The 21,601-nt window shown below is 45.8% G+C and overlaps 1 protein-coding gene across 2 annotated transcripts in view; it reads right to left on the reverse strand.

Annotated features, from left to right (window-relative positions):
* Positions 1-21,601, reverse strand: part of COL24A1 (collagen type XXIV alpha 1 chain) — a 395,453-nt gene that overhangs the window by 285,611 nt on the left and 88,241 nt on the right. For both annotated transcript variants that reach the window (XM_083157902.1, XM_083157901.1), the window contains exon 8: positions 14,676-14,720. In XM_083157902.1, coding sequence (XP_083014028.1) covers positions 14,676-14,720 — 45 coding nt within the window. The remainder of the gene's footprint in view (positions 1-14,675; positions 14,721-21,601) is intronic.

A 21,601-nucleotide genomic window follows, 5' to 3' on the forward strand; every position in this document is an offset into this window, starting at 1 on the left:
GCCACTAAGCAAGCAAAGGAAATATAACTACTACTATGTAGAAGGGACAGGGAAATATAACCATAGGTGCCGATTCTGTGGGTGCTCAAGGGCCCGAGCACCCACAGGAATTAATGAGCACCCACGTGCCGTAACTCCAGAGTCCCAATGCCGGGCCACTGTATTTGCTTGTTGAGCCTTTCAACAGGCTTGCACCCACCAGCAAAAACATAAATCGGCACCTCTGAATATAAATACTACTACCAGGAGGGGATAGGGAAATATAACTACAAGGAGGGGATAGGGAAATATAACTACTACTACAAGGAGGGTATAGGGAAATATAACTACTACTACAAGGAGGGGATAGGGAAATATAACTACTACTACAAGGAGGGGATAGGGAAATATAACTACTACTACAAGGAGGGTATAGGGAAATATAACTACTACTACCAGGAGGGAATAGGGAAATATAACTACTACTACCAGGAGGGGATAGGGAACTATAACTACTACTACTACCAGGAGGGGATAGGGAAATATAACTACTACTACAAGGAGGGGATAGGGAAATATAACTACTACTACCAGGAGGGGATAGGGAAATATAACTACTACTACCAGGAGGGAATAGGGAAATATAACTACTACTACCAGGAGGGTATAGGGAAATATAACTACTACTACCAGGAGGGGATAGGGAAATATAACTACTACTACAAGGAGGGGATAGGGAAATATAACTACTACTACAAGGAGGGTATAGGGAAATATAACTACTACTACCAGGAGGGGATAGGGAAATATAACTACTACTACAAGGAGGGGATAGGGAAATATAACTACTACTACAAGGAGGGGATAGGAAAATATAACTACTACTACAAGGAGGGGATAGGGAAATATAACTACTACTACAAGGAGGGGATAGGGAAATATAACTACTACTACAAGGAGGGGATAGGGAAATATAACTACTACTACAAGGAGGGGATAGGGAAATATAACTACTACTACAAGGAGGGGATAGGGAAATATAACTACTACTACATGGAGGGGATAGGGAAATATAACTACTACTACCAGGAGGGGATAGGGAAATATAACTACAAGGAGGGGATAGGGAAATATAACTACTTCTACCAGGAGGGGATGGGGAAATATAACTACTACTACCAGGAGGGGATAGGGAAATATAACTACTACTACCAGGAGGGGATAGGGAAATATAACTACTACTACCTGGAGGGGATAGGGAAATATAACTATTACTACTTGGAGGGGATAGGGAAATATAACTACTACTACTTGGAGGGGATAGGGAAATATAACTACTACTACCTGGAGGGGATAGGGAAATATAACTACTACTACAAGGAGGGGATAGGGAAATATAACTACTACTACAAGGAGGGGATAGGGAAATATAACTACTACTACAAGGAGGGTATAGGGAAATATAACTACTACTACCAGGAGGGGATAGGGAAATATAACTACTACTACCAGGAGGGGATAGGGAAATATAACTACTACTACATGGAGGGGATAGGGAAATATAACTACAAGGAGGGGATAGGGAAATATAACTACTACTACAAGGAGGGTATAGGGAAATATAACTACTACTACCAGGAGGGAATAGGGAAATATAACTACTACTACCTGGAGGGGATAGGGAAATATAACTACTACTACCTGGAGGGGATAGGGAAATATAACTACTACTACAAGGAGGGGATAGGGAAATATAACTACTACTACAAGGAGGGGATAGGGAAATATAACTACTACTACAAGGAGGGGATAGGGAAATATAACTACTACTACAAGGAGGGGATAGGGAAATATAACTACTACTACAAGGAGGGGATAGGGAAATATAACTACTACTACAAGGAGGGGATAGGGAAATATAACTACTACTACAAGGAGGGGATATGGAAATATAACTACTACTACAAGGAGGGGATAGGGAAATATAACTACTACTACAAGGAGGGGATAGGGAAATATAACTACTACTACAAGGAGGGGATAGGGAAATATAACTACTACTACATGGAGGGGATAGGGAAATATAACTACTACTACCAGGAGGGGATAGGGAAATATAACTACAAGGAGGGGATAGGGAAATATAACTACTTCTACCAGGAGGGGATGGGGAAATATAACTACTACTACCAGGAGGGGATAGGGAAATATAACTACTACTACCAGGAGGGGATAGGGAAATATAACTACTACTACCTGGAGGGGATAGGGAAATATAACTATTACTACAAGGAGGGGATAGGGAAATATAACTACTACTACTTGGAGGGGATAGGGAAATATAACTACTACTACCTGGAGGGGATAGGGAAATATAACTACTACTACAAGGAGGGGATAGGGAAATATAACTACTACTACAAGGAGGGGATAGGGAAATATAACTACTACTACAAGGAGGGTATAGGGAAATATAACTACTACTACCAGGAGGGGATAGGGAAATATAACTACTACTACCAGGAGGGGATAGGGAAATATAACTACTACTACATGGAGGGGATAGGGAAATATAACTACAAGGAGGGGATAGGGAAATATAACTACTTCTACCAGGAGGGGATGGGGAAATATAACTACTACTACCAGGGGGGGATAGGGAAATACAACTACTACTACCAGGAGGGGATAGGGAAATATAACTACTACTACAAGGAGGGTATAGGGAAATATAACTACTACTACCAGGAGGGGATAGGGAAATATAACTACTACTACTAGGAGGGGATAGGGAAATATAACTACTACTACCAGGAGGGGATAGGGAAATATAACTACTACTACCAGGAGGGGATAGGGAAATATAACTACTACTACCAGGAGGGGATAGGGAAATATAACTACTATTACAAGGAGGGGATAGGGAAATATAACTATTACTACATGGAGGGGATAGGGAAATATAACTACTACTACCAGGAGGGAATAGGGAAATATAACTACTACTACCAGGAGGGGATAGGGAAATATAACTACTACTACCTGGAGGGGATAGGGAAATATAACTACTACTACAAGGAGGGGATAGGGAAATATAACTACTACTACCAGGAGGGGATAGGGAAATGTAACTACTACTACCAGGAGGGGATAGGGAAATATAACTACTACTACCTGGAGGGGATAGGTGTGACGGAACCAGGCCACGCCCCTTTCCGTCATATGTTGTTCTCCCGCCTCTTTCTGCGCTTCAGCAAAGAGAATTGCAAAATGCCGGCGATAACCGGATATTATCACTGACTGTATTCATATCTGAGCTGTGTTCCCCAGACTGCTGTATACAGGGGACATCACAGGGCTGTATGTCGGACAATAATAGGATGTTATACTGACTGTATTCATATCTGAGCTGTGTTCCCCAGACTGCTGTAAACAGGGGACATCACAGGGCTGTATGTCGGACAATAATAATATGTTATACTGAATAATCCAAACAGGTTATTCCATTAGGCTGAGTATGTGTGCTACTGGAGGGAAATATTCCCTCATGTTATGTAAATGACTGTAATATGTTCCCAAAGCTTTGTATACTGTATCCCATACTGTTACATATGCATATAAAGACAAGAAGATAGTTTCTGGGCACAGGAGAAACTGGGAGGGAGGATCAGCGTTGCCCGTGGTTACGTCACTGCCTCCAGGTAATGTTCTTAGTAAACTGCGATGGTATCATGAATAAGGGATTTGTGACTATGAAGTTAATTATGGCAGTCTTCCCAAATGCGTATTACTTAAATATTGTAACTGTATATGTGGAGACAAATGGTCCGGGTAGAAGTGACCAAACGCTTAGATTAGAATCTGGTCAGTTTGTTTGAAGAAGCTAAAGGATGGATAACACCAGGGTCAGTCTCCAGAGAAGAGATCTGTTCACATGAAGGTGTGAAATCCCTCACATACACAAGCTTCAAAGCCAGATGAACGGAGTGAGTTAATCAGCCAATGGACAGGTAATAGGAGACCCTGTTACATTCATGCAACTGCACCCAGCATAGAAAGGGTTAAGAATTCCTGAGGGAGGGGGAGAGGGGTGCTTTTGGGATGTAAGTGGGTGTTTGGAGGGAGAGAGGGGAGAGAAGTGACTGAGCGTCAGCGCTGGAAGTTGTGGACTTGCGGGTCCTGTCCATCTGAAGCTAACCTGAGTGGTGTCGTGGTAAGGTTCTGATAACGTGACTAATACTGATGGCCTTTCTGTATATATTGTATATAGACTGTAATTGCTGATTTTACATGTATAACCCATGTGTAAAATAAAGGTAATACTTTTGTACCTTTGCTATTGTGTATTCCTGTGCGATCTCTGGAACTCGGAGTGACCCTGGGGGCTCTGCGTGAGGCATAAGTCGCGCTGCGCTGCTGCAAGATCCCGGGATCATCACAATTGGTGGCAAGCGGTGGGGATCGCACACCCAAAGGAGGGAGAGCTAGTGGCTCGTATCTTGATGCGACCAGGCTCTGGAAACACAATAGGCAGTAATTGGCCAGTATTAGCTCATGTTTGAGGGACCTTGTAACCATTGTTCCTAACAAGGATGCCGGGGAGAAGAAAAAGTATACTTTGCGAGGGCATTAAGCGAGGGAAGAATTCCGCTTAAGTGCCGGCTTGTCCAGGGGACAATCCCTGCAAGCGAGGGAACGGCGGAGTGTGCCGTGGCCCAGAAGCAGAAGCTGACGTAAGGGGGTCCAGCAAGTGACGCTGACCAAGCTCTACGAGTGCAGCCCGTGTGGAGAATGGCTCCAGGAAAAGGACAGAGACGTCCAAAGAGAGGCAAGAGGTGCCCACAGTCACCCAGAGCAGTGAGGCTCATAGATGAGGAATCGTCATGGAGGCGTCTGGCTGAGGAATGGGACTGGAGAAGCCCATCCACGCTGATGCAGCCCCTCTGGGAGGATTGGGAAGCAGCATATCGGTGGATTAATGTATGGACAGGAGCTACTACAGAGGAGAAAGCAGCTTACCTGACCGATGAATTTGAGCAGTATGTATCTGAGGCTGCTGCAGGAAACCTGCTGCATACGGTGGCGTGGAAGGCTTTTGTCACAGAAGTAAGTAACGCCACGCATCAGCTAATGCATAGAAGCCGGATCGCTGTGGCCAGCGTGCCAGCACCGGGTAAAGTGGTTCCTGGGAAGGAGCCCGCGAAGAGAACCCAAAGGGAGGAGGAGTTGATGGTGCCACCGGGGTGGATGACCGAGGGGTCCACTACCGAGAACCCAGGGGGGGAGGCAGAGGAACTGTGGCCTGCAGAATCTGGAGCTCCATTAGCAAGAATGAGTCTGGAGGACCTAACTGACGAATGGAGGCTACGATGCAGCACACCTCCTGAAGGCCACTCACACTGCACTCTTATCCGATGGGTATATGAGCAACAAGAGGACCCGCTACATGCATTCAGCGTGTATAGGAACTGTGTCCTGTGTCCAGGAGAACTGAGAAATGTCCAGGAGCAGTTGCAGTGTCTCCTGCACTGTTATGATAATGCAGAGAGGGTCGCCCTGGCACAGGGGCAGCTGAATTCTCCAGAGTGGCTGGACCAGTGTCAGCGGGGGGAGGCAGAGGAACAGCGGCTGCTGCGGCTCATGCATCCTCAGAGAGCCACAGAACTAGATCCCCCACTGACACAGGGAGAAATCACAGAACTGTCCCCATTCAGTGAGTTGGGAAATGAGGAACTAGCTGTGGAGTGTCCCTGTGATATCGCACCAGGGACCCCGGACTCTAAAGGAGCCCTAACATCATGGACTGTGATTGTGGCAGATGGATATCGGGAAGAGGATATTTATTCCCCCTGCATTGTGCCAAGTAGTGTGGCAGAGCTGGGCACTGTGGCCCCACATGGTGATGATGGACTGGTGCACACGGAGCCTGTCATAGATGGAGCAGTGCCAGTATACAGTGCAGGGGCTGCCCCAGAGAATAGCCCCAGAGCAGAGCAGATCTCGGAGGCTGGGACTGTGATGGCTGAGTCCTCGCCACAGAAGGTACAAAGCAGTGGTCAGCCACTGCTCCAAGCAGCTAGCCAAAGGATGGGGGTGCACCCAAAATTGGCACCCCAGGAAGAATGGCAGTACATCTTCCCTTTTGCAGATGTGGGAGATGGAGACTTTGAAACTAGCGGCCAGAGGGTCTGCAAGGATTGTGCCCCAGCAGAGGGGGCAGTACTTCTCCCCTACATGACCACCAGCGGCCCAGGGAATGAGGGCATCTTGCCCCAGGAGCCCCAGCATATTCAGCAGGGGGAGATGGAAGGAAATGTGTCTGGTGTGTGCTCTGCCACTCTACCACCCCAGGAGGATTATCCAGGACTGTTCCCACTTAGCCATCAGAGCCAGGAGGAGCTGAAGTCAAAAGGCAGGTATGTGACCGGGGTGCCAGAGCAGGGAGTAGAGGCTGGGGTGCAGCGCTTCTGCGAGTCCCCTGCAAGAGTGACTGACTGTAATTATGTGCCCGGGGAGCCGCTGCAGCAAACAGGCAGCCAAGCAAGCAAACATGGAGGGGATGGTCAAAGGCATAGCTCATCACCCCCCTGCACCTCAGAGGAAGACACCTCACTACCCAGCATGGCACGAGCAAGAGAATGTGAGTTTGCACCTGGGGCTGTAAGGGAGATGCCAGCAGTGCTGCCGTACAATGCCACCCCACCAGTCCCTCTCATAGCCAGGCTGGGGAAGCAGTGCACCCTGGGGAAGATGGAAGTTTGCCCAGGGGAGGCCCAGCAGTTATTGTTCAAAGGGCTGGGGGAGGTGTTCGACCCAAGGGGGGGGATTGTGGGTAAATCAGGGGGAGACTCGCGGATACCCCCTGCTTCTCTGCAGCCATTGTGTGAAGGAGAATCCCCAGGACCGCTGCCTGCTGCTGAGGGCAGGTGGGGGCTGGGTGTGCTCAGGCCCTGGGAGGTGGGGGAGAAGGATCCCACCAGCATGGCCCTTCAAGCATCACGTAAGGGTCCAGAGGACCATCTAGAACTGGGGGAGGTGTTTGTGGGGGCTTTTAAGGGAAGAGCCAGGGAAGGATTGCGGATACCCCCTGCTCTTCTGCAGCCATGGTGTGAAGGAGAATTCCCTAGGCCACTGCCTACTGCTGAGGGCAGGTGGGGGCAGAGGGTGCTGAGGCCCTGCAAGGTGGATGAACAGACATGGATGGAAGGTTGCCCAGGGGAGGCCCAGCAGCTTCAGGGGCTGGGGGAGGTTTCAGACCCAAGTGGGGTGGATGTGAAAGCGTTTGAGGGAGGGACATTGTCGGTACCCGCCGCTCCTCTGCAGCCAACATCAGCACTGTTCTTAAGAGCGGCCAGGTTCCCTGATGCTGGTCTGCGTGCACAGATCGGGCCCCTCCCAGTTGCGCCAGAGGCGGAGGGAGGAGGAACAACCAAAAGGGAAGGCGAGGAGGAAACATTCCCACCTGACAGTGGAAAACCCTGTACCAGGAGTACTGGAGGTTGTGCGATAAACTGTGAATGGCTGAGCCCAGGAGGGCCAGGGATAAGCAATACGCAGGGACATTGTGTAGCCGTGAATCGCAGCGGCGGTAAACAACAGGGGTGCTGTGTGACGGAACCAGGCCACGCCCCTTTCCGTCATATGTTGTTCTCCCGCCTCTTTCTGCGCTTCAGCAACGAGAATTGCAAAATGCCGGCGATAACCGGATATTATCACTGACTGTATTCATATCTGAGCTGTGTTCCCCAGACTGCTGTATACAGGGGACATCACAGGGCTGTATGTCGGACAATAATAGGATGTTATACTGACTGTATTCATATCTGAGCTGTGTTCCCCAGACTGCTGTAAACAGGGGACATCACAGGGCTGTATGTCGGACAATAATAATATGTTATACTGAATAATCCAAACAGGTTATTCCATTAGGCTGAGTATGTGTGCTACTGGAGGGAAATATTCCCTCATGTTATGTAAATGACTGTAATATGTTCCCAAAGCTTTGTATACTGTATCCCATACTGTTACATATGCATATAAAGACAAGAAGATAGTTTCTGGGCACAGGAGAAACTGGGAGGGAGGATCAGCGTTGCCCGTGGTTACGTCACTGCCTCCAGGTAATGTTCTTAGTAAACTGCGATGGTATCATGAATAAGGGATTTGTGACTATGAAGTTAATTATGGCAGTCTTCCCAAATGCGTATTACTTAAATATTGTAACTGTATATGTGGAGACAAATGGTCCGGGTAGAAGTGACCAAACGCTTAGATTAGAATCTGGTCAGTTTGTTTATAGTTTTTGGTTCAGGGATCAAAGGGCCTATTTATAGGCTGTTTAGTAACAGAGACTACAGGTAGTGGCAGAGACATACACTTCCCCCCCCCCCCCAAATAACAAGAAGCTAAAGGATGGATAACACCAGGGTCAGTCTCCAGAGAAGAGATCTGTTCACATGAAGGTGTGAAATCCCTCACGTACACAAGCTTCAAAGCCAGATGAACGGAGTGAGTTAATCAGCCAATGGACAGGTAATAGGAGACCCTGTTACATTCATGCAACTGCACCCAGCATAGAAAGGGTTAAGAATTCCTGAGGGAGGGGGAGAGGGGTGCTTTTGGGATGTAAGTGGGTGTTTGGAGGGAGAGAGGGGAGAGAAGTGACTGAGCGTCAGCGCTGGAAGTTGTGGACTTGCGGGTCCTGTCCATCTGAAGCTAACCTGAGTGGTGTCGTGGTAAGGTTCTGATAACGTGACTAATACTGATGGCCTTTCTGTATATATTGTATATAGACTGTAATTGCTGATTTTACATGTATAACCCATGTGTAAAATAAAGGTAATACTTTTGTACCTTTGCTATTGTGTATTCCTGTGCGATCTCTGGAACTCGGAGTGACCCTGGGGGCTCTGCGTGAGGCATAAGTCGCGCTGCGCTGCTGCAAGATCCCGGGATCATCACAATAGGGAAATATAACTACTACTACAAGGAGGGGATAGGGAAATATAACTACTACTACAAGGAGGGTATAGGGAAATATAACTACTACTACCAGGAGGGGATAGGGAAATATAACTACTACTACCAGGAGGGGATAGGGAAATATAACTACTACTACATGGAGGGGATAGGGAAATATAACTACTACTACAAGGAGGGTATAGGGAAATATAACTACTACTACCAGGAGGGGATAGGGAAATATAACTACTACTACCAGGAGGGGATAGGGAAATATAACTACTACTACATGGAGGGGATAGGGAAATATAACTACAAGGAGGGGATAGGGAAATATAACTACTTCTACCAGGAGGGGATGGGGAAATATAACTACTACTACCAGGAGGGGATAGGGAAATATAACTACTACTACCAGGAGGGGATAGGGAAATATAACTACTACTACAAGGAGGGTATAGGGAAATATAACTACTACTACCAGGAGGGGATAGGGAAATATAACTACTACTACTAGGAGGGGATAGGGAAATATAACTACTACTACCAGGAGGGGATAGGGAAATATAACTACTACTACCAGGAGGGGATAGGGAAATATAACTACTACTACCAGGAGGGGATAGGGAAATATAACTACTATTACAAGGAGGGGATAGGGAAATATAACTACTACTACTACTACAAGGAGGGGATAGGGAAATATAACTACTACTACCAGGAGGGAATAGGGAAATATAACTACAACTACCAGGAGGGGATAGGGAAATATAACTACTACTACCTGGAGGGGATAGGGAAATATAACTACTACTACAAGGAGGGGATAGGGAAATATAACTACTACTACCAGGAGGGGATAGGGAAATGTAACTACTACTACCAGGAGGGGATAGGGAAATATAACTACTACTACCTGGAGGGGATAGGGAAATATAACTACTACTACAAGGAGGGGATAGGGAAATATAACTACTACTACAAGGAGGGTATAGGGAAATATAACTACTACTACCAGGAGGGGATAGGGAAATATAACTACTACTACCAGGAGGGGATAGGGAAATATAACTACTACTACATGGAGGGGATAGGGAAATATAACTACAAGGAGGGGATAGGGAAATATAACTACTTCTACCAGGAGGGGATGGGGAAATATAACTACTACTACCAGGAGGGAATAGGGAAATATAACTACTACTACTACCAGGAGGGGATAGGGAAATATAACTACTACTACAAGGAGGGGATAGGGAAATATAACTACTACTACCAGGAGGGGATAGGGAAATATAACTACTACTACTAGGAGGGGATAGGGAAATATAACTACTACTACCAGGAGGGGATAGGGAAATATAACTACTACTACCAGGAGGGGATAGGGAAATATAACTACTACTACCAGGAGGGGATAGGGAAATATAACTACTATTACAAGGAGGGGATAGGGAAATATAACTACTACTACTACTACTACTACTACAAGGAGGGGATAGGGAAATATAACTACTACTACCAGGAGGGAATAGGGAAATATAACTACTACTACCAGGAGGGGATAGGGAAATATAACTACTACTACCTGGAGGGGATAGGGAAATATAACTACTACTACAAGGAGGGGATAGGGAAATATAACTACTACTACCAGGAGGGGATAGGGAAATGTAACTACTACTACAAGGAGGGGATAGGGAAATATAACTACTACTACTACTACTACTACTACTACTACAAGGAGGGGATAGGGAAATATAACTACTACTACCAGGAGGGAATAGGGAAATATAACTACTACTACCAGGAGGGGATAGGGAAATATAACTACTACTACCTGGAGGGGATAGGGAAATATAACTACTACTACAAGGAGGGGATAGGGAAATATAACTACTACTACCAGGAGGGGATAGGGAAATATAACTACTACTACCAGGAGGGGATAGGGAAATATAACTACTACTACAAGGAGGGGATAGGGAAATATAACTACGACTACCAGGAGGGGATAGGGAAATATAACTACTACTACAAGGAGGGGATAGGGAAATATAACTACTACTACAAGGAGTGGATAGGGAAATATAACTACCACTACCAGGAGGGAATAGGGAAATATAACTACTACTACCAGGAGGGGATAAGGAAATATAACTACTACTACCAGGAAGGGATAGGGAAATATAACTACTACAAGGAGGGGATAGGGAAATATAACTACTACTACAGGAGGGGATAGGGAAATATAACTACTACTACCAGGAAGGGATAGGGAAATATAACTACTACTACAAAGAGGGGATAGGGAAATATAACTACTACTACCAGGAGGGGATAGGGAAATATAACTACTACTACTACAAGGAGGGGATAGGGAAATATAACTACTACTACCAGGAGGGGATAGGGAAATATAACTACTACTACAAGGAAGGGATAGGGAAATATAACTACTACTACCTGGAGGGGATAGGGAAATATAACTACTACTACAAGGAGGGGATAGAGAAATATAACTACTACTACTACTACTACTACCTGGAGGGGATACGGAAATATAACTACTACTACAAGGAGGGGATAGGAAAATCTACTACAAGGAGGGGATAGGGAAATATAACTACTACTACAAGGAGGGGATAGGGAAATATAACTACAAGGAGGGGATAGGGAAATATAACTGCTACTACCAGGAAGGGATAGGGAAATATAACTACTACTACCAGGAGGGGATAGGGAAATATAACTACTACTACCTGGAGGGGATAGGGAAATATAACTGCTACTACCAGGAGGGGATAGGGAAATATAACTACTACTACCAGGAAGGGATAGGGAAATAGAACTACTACTAGAAGGAGGGGATAGGGAAATATAACTACTACTCCCAGGAGGGGATAGGGAAATATAACTACTACTACAAGGAGGGGATAGGGAAATATAACTACTACTACCAGGAGGGGATAGGGAAATATAACTACTACTACTAGGAGGGGATAGGGAAATATAACTACTACTACCAGGAGGGGATAGGGAAATATAACTACTACTACCAGGAGGGGATAGGGAAATATAACTACTACTACCAGGAGGGGATAGGGAAATATAACTACTATTACAAGGAGGGGATAGGGAAATATAACTACTACTACTACTACTACAAGGAGGGGATAGGGAAATATAACTACTACTACCAGGAGGGAATAGGGAAATATAACTACTACTACCAGGAGGGGATAGGGAAATATAACTACTACTACCTGGAGGGGATAGGGAAATATAACTACTACTACAAGGAGGGGATAGGGAAATATAACTACTACTACCAGGAGGGGATAGGGAAATGTAACTACTACTACAAGGAGGGGATAGGGAAATATAACTACTACTACTACTACTACAAGGAGGGGATAGGGAAATATAACTACTACTACCAGGCGGGAATAGGGAAATATAACTACTACTACCAGGAGGGGATAGGGAAATATAACTACTACTACCTGGAGGGGATAGGGAAATATAACTACTACTACAATGAGGGGATAGGGAAATATAACTACTACTACCAGGAGGGGATAGGGAAATATAACTACTACTACCAGGAGGGGATAGGGAAATATAACTACTACTACAAGGAGGGGATAGGGAAATATAACTACGACTACCAGGAGGGGATAGGGAAATATAACTACTACTACAAGGAGGGGATAGGGAAATATAACTACTACTACAAGGAGGGGATAGGGAAATATAACTACCACTACCAGGAGGGAATAGGGAAATATAACTACTACTACCAGGAGGGGATAAGGAAATATAACTACTACTACCAGGAAGGGATAGGGAAATATAACTACTACAAGGAGGGGATAGGGAAATATAACTACTACTACAGGAGGGGATAGGGAAATATAACTACTACTACCAGGAAGGAATAGGGAAATATAACTACTACTACAAGGAGGGGATAGGGAAATATAACTACTACTACCAGGAGGGGATAGGGAAATATAACTACTACTACAAGGAGGGGATAGGGAAATATAACTACTACTACCTGGAGGGGATAGGGAAATATAACTACTACTACTACAAGGAGGGGATAGAGAAATATAACTACTACTACTACTACTACTACTACCTGGAGGGGATACGGAAATATAACTACTACTACAAGGAGGGGATAGGAAAATCTACTACAAGGAGGGGATAGGGAAATATAACTACTACTACAAGGAGGGGATAGGGAAATATAACTACAAGGAGGGGATAGGGAAATATAACTGCTACTACCAGGAAGGGATAGGGAAATATAACTACTACTACCAGGAGGGGATAGGGAAATATAACTACTACTACCTGGAGGGGATAGGGAAATATAACTGCTACTACCAGGAGGGGATAGGGAAATATAACTACTACTACTACCAGGAAGGGATAGGGAAATAGAACTACTACTAGAAGGAGGGGATAGGGAAATATAACTACTACTACCAGGAGAGGATAGGGAAATATAACTACTACTACTACAAGGAGGGGATAGGGAAATATAACTACTACTACAAGGAGGGGATAGGGAAATATAACTACTACTACTACAAGGAGGGGATAGGGAATTATAACTACTACTACCAGGAGGGGATAGGGAAATATAACTACTACTACAAGGAGGGGATAAGGAAATATAACTACGACTACCAGGAGGGGATAGGGAAATATAACTACTACTACAAGGAGGGGATAGGGAAATATAACTACTACTACAAGGAGGGGATAGGGAAATATAACTACCACTACCAGGAGGGAATAGGGAAATATAACTACTACTACCAGGAGGGGATAAGGAAATATAACTACTACTACCAGGAAGGGATAGGGAAATATAACTACTACAAGGAGGGGATAGGAAAATATAACTACTACTACATGGAGGGGATAGGGAAATATAACTACTACAAGGAGGGGATTGGGAAATATAACTACTACTACAGGAGGGGATAGGGAAATATAACTACTACTACCAGGAAGGGATAGGGAAATATAACTACTACTACAAGGAGGGGATAGGGAAATATAACTACTACTACCAGGAGGGGATAGGGAAATATAACTACTACTACCAGGAGGGGATAGGGAAATATAACTACTACTACCAGGAGGGGATAGGGGAATATAACTACTACTACATGAAGGGGATAGGGAAATATAACTACTACTACCAGGAGGGGATAGGAAAATATAAATATTAGTATGTGGAAGGAATAGAGAAATATAACTACTACTACAGGAGGGGATAGGGAAATATAACTACTACTACAAGGAGGGGATAGGGAAATATAACTGCTACTACCAGGAGGGGATAGGGAAATATAAATATTACTATGTGGAAGGAATAGAGAAATATAACTACTACTACCAGGAAGGGATAGGGAAATATAACTACTACTACCAGGAGGGGATAGGGAAATATAACTACTACTACCAGGAGGGGATAGGGAAATATAAATATTAGTATGTGGAAGGAATAGAGAAATATAACTACTTCTACCAGGAAGGGATAGGGAAATATAACTACTACTACCAGGAGGGGATAGGGAAATATAACTACTACTACCAGGAGGGGATAGGGAAATATAACTACTACTACCTGGATAGAGAATTTTCATTAAGACTGGAAAACCCCTTTACACTTATTTCCCCATATATCTGAGCTACATATGAGAACATACCTTCTCTCCTGGGGGGCCCGGGGGACCGGGATAACCTCTGGCACCCTATGGGGAGAAACACAACAGAATAAATACAGATTTGGATGCCGCTGTATAAATGCACTTTGTGACTTATTGCACCGTCCAATACAAACACTGGTCGTGCCGCGGAACTGTCCCCCACGTATTTACCAGTCTCTATAACCAGGGCGACATTCTGTATTACCCAATAATCTGTCCCGCCTATGGCGTTACTGCAGCTATGCTGGATGTGTCACGCGAGAGGACAATGCCGCCATTACTGAGCTTCTTACATTTACGGAATTAGAACCTTATGGTATTTTCTGTAGTCCAGGATCCTGCAATAATTATAATCACATACTGTAGAGAGTCACATATGGACCCGTTACCAGCCCGCCAGCAACAGAACAGTCATCTCAGCAACTGTGCGCAGCTGAGCAGAGCAACTATCCACCCGGCACCATCTAGTGGCCAAGGGTGCGCAAAACACTTGAATTCCCCCCATAGAGGTGAGCAGTTAGGGAGGCTATTGTACTACCACAGTGGTCAGAGTATTAAGTATTACCCCAGTGGTCAGAGTATTATGTATTACCCCAGCCATGGTCAGAGTATTATGTATTACCCCAGTCATGGTCAGAGTATTATGTATTACCCCAGCCATGGTCAGAGTATTATGTATTACCCCAGTCATGGTCAGAGTATTATGTATTACCACAGTGGTCAGAGTAATATGTATTACCCCAGTCATGGTCAGAGTATTATATATTACCCCAGTCATGGTCAGAGTATTATATATTACCACAGTGGTCAGAGTATTATGTATTACCCCAGTCATGGTCAGAGTATTATGTATTACCCCAGTCATGGTCAGAGTATTATGTATTACCCCAGTCATGGTCAGAGTATTATGTATTACCCCAGTCATGGTCAGAGTATTATGTATTACCCCAGTCGTGGTCAGAGTATTATATATTACCCCAGTCATGGTCAGAGTATTATATATTACCCCAGTCATGGTCAGAGTATTATGTATTACCCCAGTGGTCAGAGTATTATATATTACCCCAGTCGTGGTCAGAGTATTATGTATTACCCCAGTCGTGGTCAGAGTATTATATATTACCCCAGTCATGGTCAGAGTATTATATATTACCCCAGTCATGGTCAGAGTATTATGTATTACCCCAGTCATGGTCAGAGTATTATATATTACCCCAGTCATGGTCAGAGTATTATATATTACCCCAGTCATGGTCAGAGTATTATGTATTACCCCAGTGGTCAGAGTATTATATATTACCCCAGTCGTGGTCAGAGTATTATGTATTACCCCAGTCGTGGTCAGAGTATTATATATTACCCCAGTCATGGTCAGAGTATTATATATTACCCCAGTCATGGTCAAAGTATTATGTATTACCCCAGTCATGGTCAGAGTATTATATATTACCCCAGTCATGGTCAGAGTATTATATATTACCCCAGCCATGGTCAGAGTATTATGTATTACCCCAGTCATGGTCAGAGTATTATATATTACCCCATTCATGGTCAGAGTATTATATATTACCCCAGTCATGGTCAGAGTATTATGTATTACCCCAGTGGTCAGAGTATTATGTATTACCCCAGTCATGGTCAGAGTATTATGTATTACCCCAGTCATGGTCAGAATATTATGTATTACCCCAGTCATGGTCAGAGTATTATATATTACCCCAGTCATGGTGAGAGTATTATATATTACCCCAGTCATGGTCAGAGTATTATATATTACCCCAGTCATGGTCAGAGTATTATGTATTACCCCAGTGGTCAGAGTATTATGTATTACCCCAGTGGTCAGAGTATTATGTATTACCCCAGTCATGGTCAGAGTATTATATATTACCCCAGTCATGGTCAGAGTATTATATATTACCCCAGTCATGGTCAGAGTATTATATATTACCCCAGTTGCCAACAGACACACAGACCTGCACTCTGGGACATATGCAGACAGACACACAGACATGCACTCTGGGACATATACAGACAGACATACAGACCAGCACTCTGAGACATATACAGACAGACATACAGACCTGCACTCTGGGACATATACAGACAGACAGACAGACACACACAGACCTGCACTCTGGGACATATACAGACAGACATACAAACCTGCACTCTTGGACATATACAGACAGACACACAGACCTGCACTCTGGGACATATACAGACAGACATACAAACCTGCACTCTGGGACATATACAGACAGACACACAGACCTGCACTCTAGGACATACGGTATACAGACAGACACACAGGCCTGCACTCTGGGACAAATACAGACAGACATACAGACCTGCACTCTGGGACATATACAGACACACAGACATGCACTCTGAGACATATACAGATAGACATACAGACCTGCACTCTGGGACATATACAGACAGACATACAAACCTGCATTCTGGGACAAATACAGACATACAGACCTGCACTCTGGGACATATACAGACAGACAGACATGCACTCTGAGACATATACAGAGTCAGAGTATTATATATTACCCCAGTCATGGTCAGAGTATTATATATTACCCCAGTTGCCAACAGACACACAGACCTGCACTCTGGGACATATGCAGACACACAGACATGCACTCTGGGACATATACAGACAGACATACAGACCTGCACTCTGAGACATATACAGACAGACATACAGACCTGCACTCTGGGACATATACAGACAGACAGACCTGCACTCTGGGACATATACAGACAGACAGACCTGCACTCTGGGACATATACAGACAGACATACAGACCTGCACTCTGGGACATATACAGACAGACACACAGACCTGCACTCTGGGACATATACAGACAGACATACAAACCTGCACTCTTGGACATATACTGTACAGACAGACACACAGACCTGCACTCTGGGACATACAGTATACAGACAGACATACAAACCTGCACTCTTGGACATATACTGTACAGACAGACATACAGACCTGCACTCTGGGACATATACAGACAGACATACAGACCTGCACTCTGAGACATATACAGACAGACATACAGACCTGCACTCTGGGACATATACAGACAGACAGACCTGCACTCTGGGACATATACAGACAGACAGACCTGCACTCTGGGACATATACAGACAGACATACAGACCTGCACTCTAGGACATATACAGACAGACACACAGGCCTGCACTCTGGGACAAATACAGACAGACATACAGACCTGCACTCTGGGACATATACAGACACACAGACATGCACTCTGAGACATATACAGACAGACATACAGACCTGCACTCTGGGACATATACAGACAGACATACAGACCTGCACTCTGGGACATATACAGACAGGCATACAGACCTGCACTCTGGGACATATACAGACAGACATACAGACCTGCACTCTGGGACATATACAGACAGACATACAGACCTGCACTCTAGGACATATACAGACAGACATACAGACCTGCACTCTGGGACATATACAGACAGGCATACAGACCTGCACTCTGGGACATATACAGACAGACATACAGACCTGCACTCTGGGACATATACAGACAGACATACAGACCTGCACTCTGGGACATATACAGACATACAGACCTGCACTCTGGGACATATACAGACATACAGACCTGCACTCTGGGACATATACAGACAGACATACAGACCTGCACTCTGGGACATATACAGACCTGCACTCTGGGACATATACAGACAGATATACAGACCTGCACTCTGGGACATATACAGACAGACATACAGACCTGCACTCTGGGACATATACAGACAGACATACAGACCTGCACTCTGGGACATATACAGACAGGCATACAGACCTGCACTCTGGGACATATACAGACAGACATACAAACCTGCACTCTGGGACATATACAGACAGACATACAGACCTGCACTCTGGGACATATACAGACAGACATACAAACCTGCACTCTGAGACATATACAGACAGACATACAAACCTGCACTCTGGGACATATACAGACAGACACACAGACCTGCACTCTGGGACAGAGACTATACTGTAGACATATGTTTGCACTCTGAGACATATACAGACAGGCATATAGACCTGCACTCTGGGACATATACAGACAGGCATGCAGATCTGCACTCTGGGACATATACAGACAGATATACAGACCTGCACTCTGGGACATATACAGACATACAGACCTGCACTCTGGGACATATAGAGACAGGCATATAGACCTGCACTCTGGGACATATACAGACATACAGACCTGCACTCTGGGACATATAGAGACAGGCATATAGACCTGCACTCTGGGACATATACAGACAGGCATACAGATCTGCACTCTGGGACATATACAAACAGACACACAGACCTGCACTCTGGGACAGAGACTATACTGTAGACATATGTTTGCACTCTGCACATTACTTCGCTCTGACAATACTAATAAGGTCCAAATGGTGGAAATTGTTTCATTAAGAAATAGAAAGCTGTGCTGCAGAGCATCTGGCATGTGATTTACAGCGCTGCATGCTCCGCTCCGGAGAAGACGTCACTTGGAACAAGATGAGAGGAAGCATCTAATACAAGCTGTGTGTAACTTCCAGTCACTGCAGAGTACACTGACAGAGCCGCATGGCTGAGCTGTTACTTACCGGTGTCTTACTAACATAGCAGAGACATTCCCATCCGAGAAGCCCAGTGCCAGGTACATGGGAGGTGTCATTAGCAGACGAGGAGCCCAGCGCCAGGTATATGGGAGGTGTCATTAGCAGACGAGGAGCTCAGCGCCAGGTATATGGGAGGTGTCAATAGCAGACAGTAGGCGAGGAGCTCAGCGCCAGGTATATGGGAGGTGTCAATAGCAGACAGTAGGCGAGGAGCTCAGCGCCAGGTATATGGGAGGTGTCATTAGCAGGCAGTAGGCGAGGAGCCCAGCGCCAGGTATATGGGAGGTGTCAATAGCAGACAGTAGGCGAGGAGCCCAGCGCCAGGTATATGGGAGGTGTCATTAGCAGACAGTAGGCGAGGAGCCCAGCGCCAGGTATATACCCTATACTCCTTACACTAATGCCCCTCACACCTAACCAATACTGCCCACACTAATGCCCATCACACCTACCCCATACTGCCCACACTAATGCCCCTCACACCTACCCAATACTGCCCACACTAATGCCCCTCACACCTGCCCCATACTGCCCACACTAATGCCCCTCACACCTGCCCCATACTGCCCACACTAATGCCCCTCACACCTACCCAATACTGCCCACACTAATGCCCCTCACACCTACCCAATACTGCCCACACTAATGCCCATCACACCTACCCAATACTGCCCACACTAATGCCCCCTCACACCTACCCAATACAGCCCACACTAATGCCCCCTCACACCTACCCAATACAGCCCACACTAATGCCCCTCACACCTACCCAATACTGCCCATACTAATGCCCATCACACCTACCCAATATAGCCCACACTAATGCCCCTCACACCTACCCAATACTGCCCATACTAATGCCCCTCACACCTACCCAACACTGCCCATACTAATGCCCATCACACCTACCCAATATAGCCCACACTAATGCCCATCACACCTACCCAATACAGCCCACACTAATGCCCCTCACACCTACCCAATACTGCCCATACTAATGCCCCTCACACCTACCCCATACTGCCCACACTAATGCCCCCTCACACCTACCCAATACAGCCCACACTAATGCCCCTCACACCTACCCAATACTGCCCACACTAATGCCCATCACACCAACCCCATACTGCCCACACTAATGCCCCTCACACCTACCCAATACAGCCCACACTAATGCCCCTCACACCTACCCCATACTGCCCACACTAATGCCCCTCACACCTACCCTATACTGCCCACACTAATGCCCCTCACACCTACCCCATACTGCCCACACTAATGCCCCCTCACACCTACCCAATACAGCCCACACTAATGCCCCTCACACCTACCGCATACTGCCCACACTAATGCCCCTCACACCTACCCAATACTGCCCACACTAATGCCCCTCACACCTACCCAATACTGCCCACACTAATGCCCCTCACACCTACCCAATACTGCCCACACTAATGCCCCTCACATCTACCCAATACTGCCCATACTAATGCCCATCACACCTACCCCATACTGCCCACACTAATGCCCCCTCACACCTACCCTATACTGCCCACACTAATGCCCCTCACACCTACCCCATACTGCCCAAACTAATGCCCCTCACACCTGCCCCATACTGCCCACACTAATGCCCCTCACACCTACCCAATACTGCCCACACTAATGCCCCCTCACACCTACCCAATACAGCCCACACTAATGCCCCTCACACCTACCCTATACTGCCCACACTAATGCCCCTCACACCTACCCCATACTGCCCACACTAATGCCCCCTCACACCTACCCAATACAGCCCACACTAATGCCCCTCACACCTACCGCATACTGCCCACACTAATGCCCCTCACACCTACCCAATACTGCCCACACTAATGCCCCTCACACCTACCCAATACTGCCCACACTAATGCCCCTCACACCTACCCAATACTGCCCACACTAATGCCCCTCACATCTACCCAATACTGCCCATACTAATGCCCATCACACCTACCCCATACTGCCCATACTAATGCCCATCACACCTACCCCATACTGCCCACACTAATGCCCCCTCACACCTACCCAATACAGCCCACACTAATGCCCCTCACACCTACCCCATACTGCCCACACCAATGCCCCCTCACACCTACCCAATACAGCCCACACTAATGCCCCTCACACCTACCCTATACTGCCCACACTAATGCCCCTCACACCTA

This window comes from Crinia signifera, chromosome 8, assembly GCF_055691185.1.
Source record: "Crinia signifera chromosome 8, ASM5569118v1, whole genome shotgun sequence".
NCBI classification, from domain to species: domain Eukaryota; kingdom Metazoa; phylum Chordata; class Amphibia; order Anura; family Myobatrachidae; genus Crinia; species Crinia signifera.